Source organism: Silurus aristotelis, assembly GCF_946808225.1.
Source record: "Silurus aristotelis genome assembly, chromosome: 18".
Lineage (NCBI taxonomy): Eukaryota > Metazoa > Chordata > Actinopteri > Siluriformes > Siluridae > Silurus > Silurus aristotelis.
In genome coordinates this window covers 1111761-1125727 of record NC_139591.1, presented here as the reverse complement: position 1 = coordinate 1125727, position 13967 = coordinate 1111761, and the positions used below count along the sequence as shown (strand labels likewise).

General features: G+C 40.2%; 2 protein-coding genes across 2 annotated transcripts; one reads left to right on the top strand and one right to left on the bottom strand.

Moving 5' to 3' along the window:
- Positions 1 to 304: 304 nt before the first annotated feature.
- Positions 305 to 3434, top strand: kcnv2a (potassium channel, subfamily V, member 2a). The gene is made up of 2 exons (XM_083567983.1): positions 305 to 1760; positions 2577 to 3434. The coding sequence occupies exons 1-2, from the start codon at positions 435 to 437 to the stop codon at positions 2826 to 2828; spliced, it is 1578 nt and encodes a 525-aa protein (XP_083424109.1). The 5' UTR covers positions 305 to 434; the 3' UTR covers positions 2829 to 3434.
- An 889-nt stretch (positions 3435 to 4323) lies between these two features.
- On the bottom strand, positions 4324 to 13585 carry pum3 (pumilio RNA-binding family member 3). Its single transcript, XM_083567960.1, has 18 exons — positions 13475 to 13585; positions 13088 to 13167; positions 12707 to 12889; positions 12480 to 12618; positions 11936 to 12011; positions 11295 to 11388; positions 11118 to 11184; positions 10481 to 10655; positions 10300 to 10403; positions 9130 to 9208; positions 8935 to 9033; positions 8784 to 8837; positions 8467 to 8547; positions 8135 to 8277; positions 7562 to 7784; positions 6440 to 6527; positions 6210 to 6300; positions 4324 to 4781 (listed from the first exon to the last, which is right to left on the bottom strand). The coding sequence occupies exons 2-18, from the start codon at positions 13155 to 13157 to the stop codon at positions 4655 to 4657; spliced, it is 1893 nt and encodes a 630-aa protein (XP_083424086.1). The 5' UTR covers positions 13158 to 13167; positions 13475 to 13585; the 3' UTR covers positions 4324 to 4654.
- Positions 13586 to 13967: the final 382 nt, after the last annotated feature.

Sequence of the window (13967 nt, the reverse complement as noted above, 5' to 3'; positions counted from 1 at the left end):
TTAATGGTTTTAAAAAGTTCTTAAACTTGACTGTGTGAAACCTGAAGAAACCGTGCGACTCTTTCAAAAGATCTAAACATTCTACTTCAATCTGCTAACAGTAGAATGAATTGGGGCTTGTGGTTGAAGCCCAGGTTGAGAATGGAAGCATGGAAACAGTAGAAAACCCTATTAACCCGGCATATGGGATCATGCATGAGGTCTGTGGAAGAGATTTGTGAATGTAAGACGAATGAAAGACGTGGGGTGGGGTGGGGTGGTTAGAGGATAATAAGTCTTTAAACCTCTAAGCGTACAGAGCCTCTCAGTCAGCAAAATTACAGTCCCTGCTGCTTTCTCTTTACCTGTGTGCTGGGACCCCCATTCACAGGGGGTTATTGCAGACATGTTTTGCTCTCACATGGTAAATACTTAGTGAGACCGGCTGAGAGAACATGACTGCCATGTTCAAGCTGAAGGGCAGGAGGCGAAGCCTGTTCCCCAATTACAAGCTTGGGAGCACAACCCTTTCTTCCATTGATCCAGTGGAAGAGAATGAGCTTCCATTTGCCCAGCGAAACTGGCTGAAGCCATGGAATTCAATGCAGGAACTAAGCCGAGATATCTATAACCTCGATGAAGAGTATGAAGATGATGAGGATGACAAGGTTTTACCAGCCCCTCTGAGGATGGCTTCTCCAGCTAAAAACTACATGCTGAACATCAATGTAGGTGGGAAGGTTTACCAGATAGCCTACAGGGTGGCAGCCAAATACCCCAAGACCAGAATTGGGCGTCTTGCCACATACACAGACCATAACAGGAAGCTTGATCTCTGCGATGATTACGTTGTGCAGAATAACGAATTTTTTTTTGACCGAGACCCAGATATCTTTCACATCATCTTCAATTTCTACCGGACTGGGGTTCTTTGGATAAAAAACGAATTGTGTCCACGTAACTTTTTGGAGGAAATCAACTACTGGGGCGTCCGGATCAAGAACACTCACCGCTGTTGCCGGATCTCATTTGAAGAACGACAAGACGAGCTGAACGAGCAGCTGAAAGTGCAGCGCGAGCTGCAAGCTGAAATTGAGGTGGAGGAAAATGAAGAGTTGTTCAGAGGAATGATCTTTGGGAATACAAGGTGCAGAATTTGGAACCTCATGGAGAAACCTTTCTCCTCAGTCACGGCCAAACTCATGGCTGTGGCCTCCAGCTTCTTTGTGTTGGTTTCACTGGTGGCCATGACCCTCAACACAGTGGAGGAGATGCAGTACACCATGCCATCTGGCCAGCTTAGTGGCAAAACCTATGCAGAGTATGTGGAAACCTTTTGCATCACGTTCTTTACAATGGAGTACCTACTCCGACTCGTTTCTACACCAGATCTACAGCGCTTCGCCAGGAGTATGCTGAACGCCGTGGACCTGATTGCTATCCTCCCACTGTACCTCCAGATGATCCTGGAGAGCTTTGAGGACGAAGGCCTCGAGAAGCATGGCACTGACATTGAGACTGTTGGACGGGTCGGGAAATTGGGACAGGTGCTGCGTATCATGCGTCTCATGAGGATCTTCCGGATTCTGAAGTTGGCGAGACACTCGACTGGACTACGAGCTTTTGGGTTCACGCTGCGCCAATGCTATCAGCAAGTTGGCTGCCTTTTCCTTTTCATCGCAATGGGAGTTTTCACCTTCTCTGCCATGGTTTACACTGTGGAGCATGACGTCCACCAGACCAACTTCACCAGCATCCCACATGCATGGTGGTGGGCAGCTGTAAGGACATCTTTAATTAGTATTCATTCTGCATCAGGTTCTTTTGGGATTTTACAATCCACAGAGGGTTTTGGAGATAATGAAATCTATAATAATCTATTTTTTTTTTTAATTACTCCAGTAAAAATTCTCCCTTTAAACGTTCAGTAAAAGTACAAAAGTATTTGCCTTTAAATGTAAGTATCCAAATTACTATGATTTATTATGGTTTTAATGTTTCTATTATAATTTTTGTCACAAGACTCTCGAGTGTGTAAAGACTCGAATGTGACTCTCAGCACACTGATCTATTAATAGAATGATATTTATGACTCAAACACTAATTGATTTCTATAAAAACTATCATGAGCTCAAAATCTTCTTTTCAACAACTACCACTAAATGTTCTGCTTGATGTTGAACTGATGCTAAACTGTATGTTGGTGATCAGTAGATGCACCAAGCGCCAATCAGAACACGTGTAAAACAGAGCGTGCGCTCGATCCTGATTGGTGACTCGTTTCACCAGTTTTTAATCCTCATAAATAAAAAGGAACGACTGATTTTACAAAATGTAGTTGAGTAAAAAGTCAAATATTTGACTTTGAAATGTAAAGTTAAAAATCTCGATAACGAAGTACATTTACTTCATTATCGTCATCAACGCTTGGATTTTGCACGAGGTTAACGTAAAGCTATTAAACAACTCCAGAGGGTATTAAGGCTTAGCATGAATCCAGCCTTTGCAACCTACACAACACATTTCACTTATCAACTTCATGCGCGGTTGTGTTTACTCAGGTTTATTTACATGGTGTTCATGTGTGTGTTCTGCAGGTGAGTATTTCCACAGTGGGCTACGGGGACATGTTCCCAGAGACGCACCTCGGTCGGATTTTTGCTTTCGCTTGCATCTCGTTTGGGATCATTCTGAATGGCATGCCCATCTCCATCTTATACAACAAGTTCTCAGATTATTACTCCAAGCTCAAATCCCACGAATACACATCATCTGTGAAGGCACGTGGCAAGGTGAGGTTTGCCAAAAGAGCCGTCAAGAAGTTTGTAGAGTGCTGCGACGAAGGATGATGCTAAACCCCCCCCCCGAGATGTCCTGCCATGAAATCTCCTGCCAAGTGTTGTGTGATGGGGAGGAGAAGAAAACATTAAAGAATCAAGTGATTTTACTACAAGAACAAGTGGTGATTTTGACATGAATAAGCCCTGAGAGTCTTAGCGTCGTATTAGCGAAGTAGCTGCTTAGCGTCACTAAAGTCATTATATTTGCTGTAGTAACAAATTTCACAATCTACTTTTGCATGTTTTTTTTTTTTTGCTTGTATTTTGTTTACATTTAAATTGTAACCGGGTACATTTGTTTTCATTGCTTATCCTATAAGCCTACGCAGCTGCTAAAGAAGAACCGTGTGTGTTTGTTCTCCAACACAACTGACTGCGGGAACCGAATGGGAATTTGCACGAGAGCTTCATGAACAAAGAAATCATTTATGATAATGATGCACATGTTGGCTTTCAGTTTTCCGAGTCAGAAGGTCACTTCCTGAAAAGACATAATCCTGAATGGCTGGTTTATATACCAAGAAAGAATAAGCTCAAAGGACAACATCTGGCCATGACTGGTGCAGATGTTCATAAAGGTAACAAGGGAACAAGATTCAATTAGCAAAAAGCCGATTTATATCTAATTTACGGATTTTCTCAAACAGTAAGAAAAAATATGATGCAGGGAGAAGAGGTGGAGAAGGTGGAGGAGTTCAGGTACCTGGGGGTCAACAGTGAACAGTAATGGAGCGTGTGTTAGAGAAGTGAAGAAAAGAGTGCAGGCAGGGTGGAGTGGGTGGAGAAGAGTGATAGCAGGAGTGATTTGTGATAGAAGAGTATCAGTGAGCGTGAAAGGAAAAGTTTATAGGACTGTGGTGAGACCGGAGATGTTGTATGGATTAGAGACAGTGGCATTGAGTAAAAGACAGGAGATGGAGCCGGAGGTAGCAGAGCTGAAGATGTTGAGATGTTCATTGGGAGTGATGATGGACAGGATTAGAAAGGAGTTGATTAGAGGGAAAGCACATGTAGGATGTTTTGGAGACAAGCTGAGGGAGGTGTGATTGAGATGGTTTGGACATGTGCAGAGGAGGGACATGGGGTATATCAGTAGGAGAATGCTGAGGATGGAGAATTGTTTATGGATGTGGTGAGAGAAGACATGCAGGTAGTCAGATTGGAAGAGGCAGATGTAGAGGACAGGGAGGTATGGAGACGGATGACTCGGTGTGGCGCCCCCTAATGGGAGCACCCGAAAGAAGAAAAAGTAGTAGCGGTAGTAAGAAAAAAAAAGAAAAAAGAGACGAAGCATTAAAAGATTCACGCTTGAAATTATAAAACACGACAGACGGCCATGTGGCAGGACAGAGGAACCTGTTTTTCTTCTTTAGAACGTGTTTTCTCTGATCCTCACAATTTATCAGGACATGTGGGTAAATAATTAGATGATGAAAATTAGTTTTGTGCTTTAACACAGCCAGAATATTTCTCCCAGCCATTTTCTCACAACAGAACAACCACGTTCTAGTGAAACACGTTTAATATTATACAGAAATATAATACCAAACAACAGTTAAATGAGGTTTACATTCGTAAATCCAACAATCTGTGTGTGATCATGTATTTTATATTTAAAACACCATCACAGGCAGGAAAAATTATTCAAATAAAATAAAAGAAAAGAATTACAAAACCCATTCCATTATGCACAGAGGTCCTCTTGCTTAGTTACAAAATGCGCCTAATTAAACCACGTTTTACTGAAAAGAGGAACATAAAAGGAAACCGAACTCCAGTTTTAGAAAGTCTAGCGCTGGTGTGTACAGGCAGTGTGGATCAGTAGATGTTTTTTGCTAGACCAGTTTCTCCAGCAGAGCCTCCACTCCTTTTAAATTTTGGTTTTTTTGTAAATCGGAACGAAGGGACTGTAAAGCAGCCTTTACTTCCTGCACAACGCCTTCGTCTGCACTCTGGAGGAGGCTGGAGAGAGCAAAAAAACAGCTGTTAATCCAAGTGAGTTCAAATGTTAATCCAGAAATGATGCAGGCTGTTACATTTATTCAGTAGATTATAAATCCTCAGATTAATTCACTGGCACATTCCATAACTGCAAATATAAATTCTCCTCGGTTTTCTGCAAGACGCACTTACATTTATCTCATTTATACAAACTCAGCAGCTATGGGGTCAAGGGCCTCGCTTAGGGGCCCTAGGAGTGGCAGCTTGGTGTGGCTGAGATTTGAAATTACAACTTTCAGATCCAAAATCCAATGCCTGTTAACCAATAAGCTACCATCTACTGAAATTGTCAAAATTCACGATCATTCAATAAATTTATGAGAAATTTCACCACCATAATAATTCAATAGTTTTACATTAAACACTGATCAGCCATAACATTATAACATTCTATGTCTAGACGTCTGGGTCAGAGCGTCTCCAAAACTGCAGCTCTTGTGGGATGTTTCTGGTCTGCAGTGGTCAGAATCTATCAAAAGTGCTCCAAGCAAGGAACAGTGGTGAACCGGCGACTGGGTCGTGGGGGACGAGGATCATTGATGCACGTCAGGAGTGAAGGCCGATCCAACAGACGAGATCCTGTAGCTCAAACTGCTGAAGAAGTTCATGATGTTGATGCTCAACAGGTCAGGACTGTTTCAGCAGCAAAAGGGGACCAACACAATATTAGGCAGGTGGTCATAATGTTATGGCTGATCAGTGTATATTCTCAATAAAGAGTCTTCTGAAAAACGGTTCATACTTAACGAGGTGCGAGAACTTTCTTACGTGTCTCGTAAAAGGACATAGGAAAGTTTAATAACATCTTCTGACCAATCAGAATTGAGAACATGTTAATGAAAAGCCATGACCTGTGAAAACAAAAATGCTATTGTGCCTTCGTGGCTGCACGGCGTATAGAAGGGAAACGGACAAATCTCTCACTGCTTAGAGTCTTAGGGAGATTAGACGAGGTCAGACACAAAGAGCCGGGAGGGCGAGGAGAGTTATGGAGGAGTGAAGTAATCCCACTAGAAGGCTGAATGGAATGTGTTTATTAGCACACCAGCACCACCGGGGAGACGAGGGGAAGACGAGGGGGTATCCTGGGGCATGGCAGCTTTAAAACTGGCGTACATTAGGGCCAAGCGCAGTGGTATATGGCCTTACAATAAAAGACTGCTTTCACGTCTGACAGCAAAGCAAGAAATCTGCTGTGAAGGTTTGAGAGATGCTCGTTTTTTTTTTTTACTGAATAACAAGAATGCAGTCGTGAACATCCCACCAGTTTGTGTTTTATACCATTGAAAATCGGTCGGTTTGTCATTTTTCAGAGTTTTACACGTTTTTAATCAGACTTTTCTTTTTAGATCAAAATTAAAGAAAACTTTACAAAGCACGCTCACTCACCAGGACAGCACAATGGCTCCACGGTTGACTGAAGCCCACGTTTGCAGCTTTTCTAAACCCACAGTCTCCAGGAGGATCTGGCAGAAACGCTCTATACACACACACCACACAGAGAAAGAAAACCAATAAACAGCAGTCCCGCAGTCAAAGTTTTTATGCTGCGTCTCATTTTAAAACTTGAGGTCTTTATTATACTTTTGTTCTAAAACGCAGAGACGCTCCACCCTTACCCTCTCGCTCTGCTGCTTTCATCTTGGTGTCCTGCTCAATCAGCCATTTCAGCACTAGATGACCAGCAGGGTGTTCAGCCATGTGCAGCTAGAACAAAGAAAGCAAGAAAGAAAGCAAGAAAGAAAGAAAGAAAGAAAGAAAGGGGGGGGGGGTTATATTGGCCATAAAGCTTTAAATCTGTTTAATATAATCCCCTTTTAAAGGGAAGTGCATCATTCTGTTCACACCAATACAAGGCAGGTTTTCAAGCCACATTTAAGGTGGTCTGGAATTCAGAGTGTTTTGACGGGGTACAGTGCGATTCAGAATTGTGAAAGAGTTTTAAATCAGGAAAGTGTAGAAAGTGAAGAAATCCATGCCTCCTTGTTATATTTGTCTTTCTTACTGTTGTATCGATAAATAAAATAAAGTATTCTTGGGAGAAAAGCGTTGACTTGCATCACACACAACAACACAAGCATCCTAGATCAGATTACAGGTTGGCACTGATTTCTAGGGCAAATGCCTAAAGATGTTGGATTGATGCATCAAAAAGTTCAAACAACTTTCCCGAGCTGTATTGTGAATAGAGGTTGACTGATTTATCGGTTTTGCCGGGTAAAAATCCATACCGATAGTTTTTCCAGGCTGCGTTTGCGCTGGAGCGCCTGAGAAGTCATTATACAGTACGAGAGCGGCCTCTAGAGGCGCATTGCCGACACCACGTGTTGTATGTTTTGACACTTGAGACTGTGAGCTGCACCTCATTCATTTTACATTAACACAATAATTACATTAACAGATGAGATTAAAATGAATTCATTTAAAAAAATTTTTAACAAATGTTGAAATTAAACATTTATTAACTTGAGTTAATGCTACAAATGCTATCTTACACATAAATCCAACATGGCGTGTTTGTTTTTTTATCCAGTATCCATTTCAGTTGATTAATCGGTTATCGGCGAGTACGATCGAACCTAGATATCGGAATCGGTCGCCCTCTCGTAATTAATATCAACAACTTGAATATCTCACATTGCTTTGATCTTACTAAAAAATACATTCAAATAATTTTAAGCACAAATCAAAGAATTTAAAGGTGCAGGACTCCTAGACTTCATTACACATCTGTAACACACCTGACCCTCCACACCGCCAGCCACAAAGTCTTCAGCTGCCAGTTGTGCTACGGCTTCCATGGCAGGTCGGAGGTCACCAACAGCGGCTCCCAGGATGTCGCTGACTGCTACGCTGCAGGCTTTATCCATCACCATGGAGCGAGTGTTCTCACACAGGTACTGTAGCAGAGGAGGAGATACTGCTTCCAGGAGCTCACGCCTCCTCACCGCCATGTTCTTTTTACTACAGAATAAATCATTCATTCCAGACAAATTAGATTTTATGATATGGACCTCAATGTATCGAGAACTAATGTGTCAAGAACTCCAGTCCAGTCAGGACTGATCCAGCAAAAAATAAAAGGAGCATCTATGAGTTTCTCAAAAACCATAAAAGACTTGATTTTGTCCACAATTTTTAAACAGGCACAGTAGAATTCTTACTTTTTTATTGTATTACTGAAGAAACATTGGTTATTTTTGGAAAAACTGAGATTATTATAACAAATAAATTGGAACCGAACCATCAAGTAGAGAGAAGCTGATAAATCAGGTGTGTGTGTGTGTGTGTGTGTGTGTGTGTGTGTGTCTGACCTATGAGCATTGCCGTCCCCCTTCTCCAGCAGCTGAACTATTTCAGGTAGCAGGTGAGCAGGATCTCGAGGGCTAAGCAAATACAGCAGCACCTTCTTGCCGTGTTTGTTACCCATGACTTCTGCCAGCGAACTCAGCAACTCCTAAAAATTACAACATCCCACAGCGAAGGTTTTAATGCCATTCATCACAAAACTGTATATATTCAAGTGTATTTTTTTATTATTTTAAAAAAATCGAATGCATGTGTAAAATCTCAGAACACTCTCCATCAGAATCCATAATAGAGGAGACCAGTTTAATAGAGTTTAGATGAGAAATGAAGCACTCACTGAGATAACTGCTTGCTTGACCAGTTTGGTGTCATCGATACAGTCAAAGGCTGCGAGTAGAACCAGGTGTCCGTATTCTCCCTGCGAAACAGGGTTAGGGTTATTTTTTCATTTATTAAAATTATTTTATTATTTTTTGTAAACTGTTGTTCACAAATAATAATAATAAAATAATTTTAAAAATGCAAACATAAAGAAGCAATTTTATATTTTGCATTTCTTCCTCCAAACTCCAAAATATATTAGGGGTTACACCCCTAATATATTGTATATATATATATATAGTATGAAATTAAAAATAAAAAAATTCAGTTTACCGTCGCAAACTTCGCCATGTACGTCTTCATGGTTTTCACGATAACCTTCCTGTCCTGAAATAGTCACACACACATATTCAGCTTTGCAGAAAACGAGTTAAATTTCTCACGTCTCTCTAATACAGGGTTTTCGGCAGGTGCGAGAACTCACCTTGGCTGTGCCGTGCCACAGGCAGTGCATAGCGACACGTGCGCCGTCATGCGTGTGCGCCATGTACACCACCGATTCCCTTATAGACTCGATCATTTCCTGCAAAACAGATTTAAACACGGGGGTCTGTAAACTTGTGCAAGATATCCAGACGCACACGGACATGCGAGTTCACTTCTCTTCATCATTACTTACTGTTCTCTGTTTCTCTGGAGCATAGAGGAAGAAGTCAAGGAACACTTTGTGTACGAGTGAATGTTTAATGACAGCTTCTCTGTGAAGAAAAAAAAAAAGTACTGATTAATGATAATGCTAAATAGATATAATTATAGATCTCTCTGTGCAGTTTCACATGTAAAAACAAACAGCTCGTGGTGCCAGTGATTCGCCTCTAGAGGCTGCTGACGTAATTACTGCAGACCGGAGGCCGGAAAAACTATCGTATGGATTTTTGCAGATAGCCGATAGTTCCAGCGATCAACTATCGGTGCCAATTAATTGCCAAAATTGACTTCTATAAAATACACTATTACAAAAAATAAAATGTTAAGCAGGACTGTTTGGATGTATGTGAAATGGTAATTGTTGTTTATTAATTTCAACATTTGCTACAATTTTTTAATTGTAAAGTGAATTTTCATTTGATCTGTAACTTACAGATCTCTGTTACTGCACTATGAACTAATAATAACAAGGTCCAGCACACATCCCGAACCATCTAGAGAAGTACTAGTGCCATTTGGATCCCGCTACATGTGTGGAGTTTTGTCATTGGACCTCCTAGAGTGTTTAAAGGCTCTGGCATGGAGAAGCTGATGCTGGATCTGTGATGATCACAAATGCTGAGCTTATAAAACTAGGAGCTACTAACCATATAGACTGAATAAGACTGCAGAAAGAACATCACTTATAATATTATACTCCAGTGCTCATGTTAGTTCTCACTCTCCAGTGTTCTGTATTGTTGAAAGATTTATGATCAAATTCTTGATGTCACCCAAATGAGGATGGGTTCCCCTTTTGAGTCTGGTTCCTCTCAAGGTTTCTTCCTCATAACATCTAAGGGAGTTTTTCCTTGCCACAGTCGTTACGGCTGCTCATCAGGGACAAATTCACACCATTCACCTTAACTGTTGATTTGTGTAAAGCTGCTTTGAGACAATGTCTGTTGTGAAAAGCGCAATACAAATAAACTTGACTTGACACACAGTCCCAGTTCTGGTGGGCGTGGCCTAACATTGAAATTAACTTGGACAGACCTGGTTTCAAGACCCCCAGCCCTTCGTCCTCTGAATGCACCCTGCAAACTTGACATCACAACACATGAATACACTGCATACATACATTATGATTACTCAAGCTTACTTTTGAGCCATGGGTGTGAGGATCTGCTTCATTTCTTCCATGATGCTGTCGACTTTATCCGGATTGCTCTCCAGGACCTTTTCTATCGTCGGACACACTGAGGACTGGAAACAAAACACTGCGGTTATTTACCAAGAGCAAGAAGTACGTGGAGGAGGAAAGAAAGAGAAGCCTTTATAACCTTGCAGACTTGGAAGGTGTTTCCGTAAAGTTCCTCAGTAAGCATGAGTCTCTGTGAGACAATGGCCTTGTCGTTGTAAGCGTACTCGACCACAGACGAAGCCTCCGAGTGCCTTAGCATCTGTCTGACCTTCCCCTTAAAAGCCACCATCACCTCGGCGACCTGTTTCTTGTTCCTGATAGAGGACAGATAAACATTAAGGTTAATAATTTCTCTCTCGGTTTCTCTTTCTAGAGAATCGAAAAGTTTTTTTTCTATCATCTATCATTTTGCATGTGTGGTACTGAATTCCATAACGTCTGATTGATTTATGTTGTTTTAAATCCAATTTAATATAACGGATAAAATAACCCAGGCATTAGAGCAACAGAATAAAATTACATTTAAAAAATAACCTGAATTGAAGTAAATTTATAGCGCTCCGAAGACTATTGAGCCGTGATCGCTGTCCAAATTAGATATTAATGGTAAATGTCCAATTAAAGTCCAATCATAGTCTGCATTTTTTTTCGACATTTGTTTTCTCTTTTGGAGAAAAGGCAGTGTATGAGGCAGATATTGCAAATGTATTTGCTGAAGTATGTAAAACTGAGCCTAATGGCACTGTTCCTGTCGTCAATAAAACACACTTACTCACCCATACATTAAAAATTTCTTTACAATGTTCCTTGCGTATTTGGATTTACTCAACTCCACCATGTGATCTGGGCGGATCAACAAAAAAAAAAAGGGACAGATACAAATAATTAATTTTAATCCAATTTGCAGAAGGAAACGTGTGAATATCTTAAATACTGCAGTCATAAACACAAACCTTTGAGTTCGTCAAAGATTTCTTGCCGCTGCTTGTCGTTTCCAAACTGTATGAAACACTGAAGAACTCGAGTCGAGTCATGGGCAAACGCGATCTGGGAGCATGTAATAAAAAAAGATCTTTATGACAGCAACCAAATCTTATCAAACACAAAATATAAATGAAATCAAAGCGTGAAAATATTTATGTGATGTGCGTCTCCATAACTGATGCGGCTACGATTCGCATCTCGAAGCAAAGCAGACAATACGATACAGTAAAGATACACTTGAAGAAGCTACTGATACGATTTCTTTTCCTGTTGTGTCTGCAGGAAGTTACAGCTCTACCTCTGCCATGTCAATCTGTATTCTACGTGACTCTCAGGAGTCTAGAACGTGTTTGAGAAACGATTTAGCGACGAGAAATCTATCTAAAATTTTGATCACAAATTATTGGTCACTTTCTGAATAATAAAAGTGCAGCACATCTACTAATAATAATATAAAAAAGAAATCAGGTTTTTACCGGCGCAAAAAAAAAAACGATGCGTCGTGATACGAATGCCAACTTGTTTTAACTCGATGCATCACATCGTTAACGTTACTAATCAGTGACTCTTATTTACTGCCGACAACCTGAGAGCTAGAAGAACTACTTACCGTCTTGATCTTGCCTCGAACAAGCTCCTGCAATTCTTTCATCAACTTTGTTCTTTTGCTTGCGTCACAGTCTTTCCTGCAGCCAAAAAACACAACTACGTGTAAAAGGCGAATTCACTTCAGTGTTATCTGTACAATGTTTTTAACGACGCTGTGACGAGTCGTTGGAGGCGTTTCAAACGACACACACGCTTCAAGAGCGGAAGAACATCGCCGGAGGATGACGAGAGACCAGGAAGACGTTCGACGAGCTAAACCCCAGAAAATGTCTAAACAGTTCAGCAGCATGTGCATGATAAGAGTCGGAGAACAATCCACACGACCTCACTTCCACACCCACCCTAATCACCAGATTCAGCTCCTGTAGACTTCACCCTCTTCCAGAAGATGATCAACCTTCTTGTAAACATTTCTCTCAGACCCCTTTTTAAACCACCGTGTAACTGCTTCCACAAGCTGCAGTCATGATGTAATATCTCGGCCTCATTACCCACAAATCTTCATCAAAATTTACATCAACAGAATCTTTCAGAGAACTGCTCACCTTCTGACTATTTCCCACACTTGTTTGGCTCTGCTCACGATCTGGTAGGCCTCTTTCTTCTCAGTTTGTTGTCGGTTCTGTTTTAACTCTTTCTTCTTTTGTTTAAACTCATTCCACTTGGGTTTCTTTGCCTCTGATCCTGCACAGGTCAAAAGAACCACACCATCAATGTGGCTCAAATGTTACGCATTACTATTTAAAATGGATAAAAACCCAACATTATATACCTTCTTCAGATTGGTTATGATCTCCAGACATTTTTCTCTTATTTGCCATTTTTCCGTCTGTCGGCTTTTGCTTGAAGAATTTCTTCGGTCCTCCTCGGGCTCCTGCTTTTGTAAACGTTTTCATTTTGTCCGAATTGTGGGGTTTAAAGGGACGTTTTCCAGCAGGCTTTCCCTCCGGTTTGCCTTGAAGGTTTTCACATAACAACATGCACAATTATTACGAAAAAGTCTTTTATTTATGTCTCAACAGCTGGAAAAAATATCATTAAAGAACCTGTCAGTCTGTTCCATCAGTCTTATAATACATTAGATACACTGATAACTACATAACACTAAGGTTTGATGTCAAGAAGAAGAAGAAGAAGTGTAAAATGTTCTTACCCTTCCCTTTAAATCCTGCTCTTTTCCCATCTTTAGGGTTGAATGATTTCTTTCTTGGTTTGGACTCCATGGTTTCCAAACTGCAATACAGAACCATCCAGAACACAGGCTGAGTATTATTTCTTATAATCAATCAGAAATATGTGTCTAAAGCCCTGAATATCCACATAAACATCTCCACAAAACTCCTTCAGCAGATTTTCAGGCAGCATGCTAAAGCTACATACAATCCGCGTTAATAACCGCGTTTTTTTTTTTAGTTTTCTTTTAAGTTAAACTATACACTTTTAGCAGATGACAACAATATTGGTCAAAATTACATTAAATCTGAAATGTAATAAAGTTTAAAACATGTCGGGATTCTAACACACACGTTTAACAACCTACCCATGTGTTGAGGAGAAACGCTTTACGGCACTCTCCGCTCCAGATGTCGTGAAAATCAGCCACGTTGTTCTCGCGACACAACAATCGCTTTACGGTCTTAATTTCAGCTTCTGAACGATGTCTAATGACTTTATTTATATTTAGTTTATTAATAACTACACATTAGCATTCCCTCTGACTAAACCTTATTAACATTATTAGAACAAATAGCTAATATAATATATTGAATATTTTTAAATCCTTTAATACAACCTTTATTAACATTAAAATTTATTTTATAACTTATATATATATATATATATATATGTTATAGATCAATTATACCTTATAAAATATTTAATCCAGTCTTATATAAATAAATAAATGCAAACATTTGTACATAAATAAATCTATGTGGACAATAGAATTCCATCTTTATTGATAATTATTTATTAAACAATTACAATAATATTGATAATACTGAAAAATAAACTGATCTCCCTTCATGTGTTTT

Excerpts from the sequence above, each read along its gene's own strand:
- kcnv2a (XM_083567983.1), top strand. The coding sequence starts at position 435 with ATGACTGCCATGTTCAAGCTGAAGGGCAGGAGGCGAAGCCTGTTCCCC. Across the intron at positions 1,761-2,576 it reads ATGCATGGTGGTGGGCAGCT|GTGAGTATTTCCACAGTGGG; the intron begins GTAAGGACATCT and ends TGTGTTCTGCAG.
- pum3 (XM_083567960.1), bottom strand. The coding sequence starts at position 13,157 with ATGGAGTCCAAACCAAGAAAGAAATCATTCAACCCTAAAGATGGGAAA. Across the intron at positions 12,012-12,479 it reads GTGTGGGAAATAGTCAGAAG|GAAAGACTGTGACGCAAGCA; the intron begins GTGAGCAGTTCT and ends TTTTGGCTGCAG. Across the intron at positions 11,185-11,294 it reads AATCTTTGACGAACTCAAAG|ATCACATGGTGGAGTTGAGT; the intron begins GTTTGTGTTTAT and ends TGATCCGCCCAG.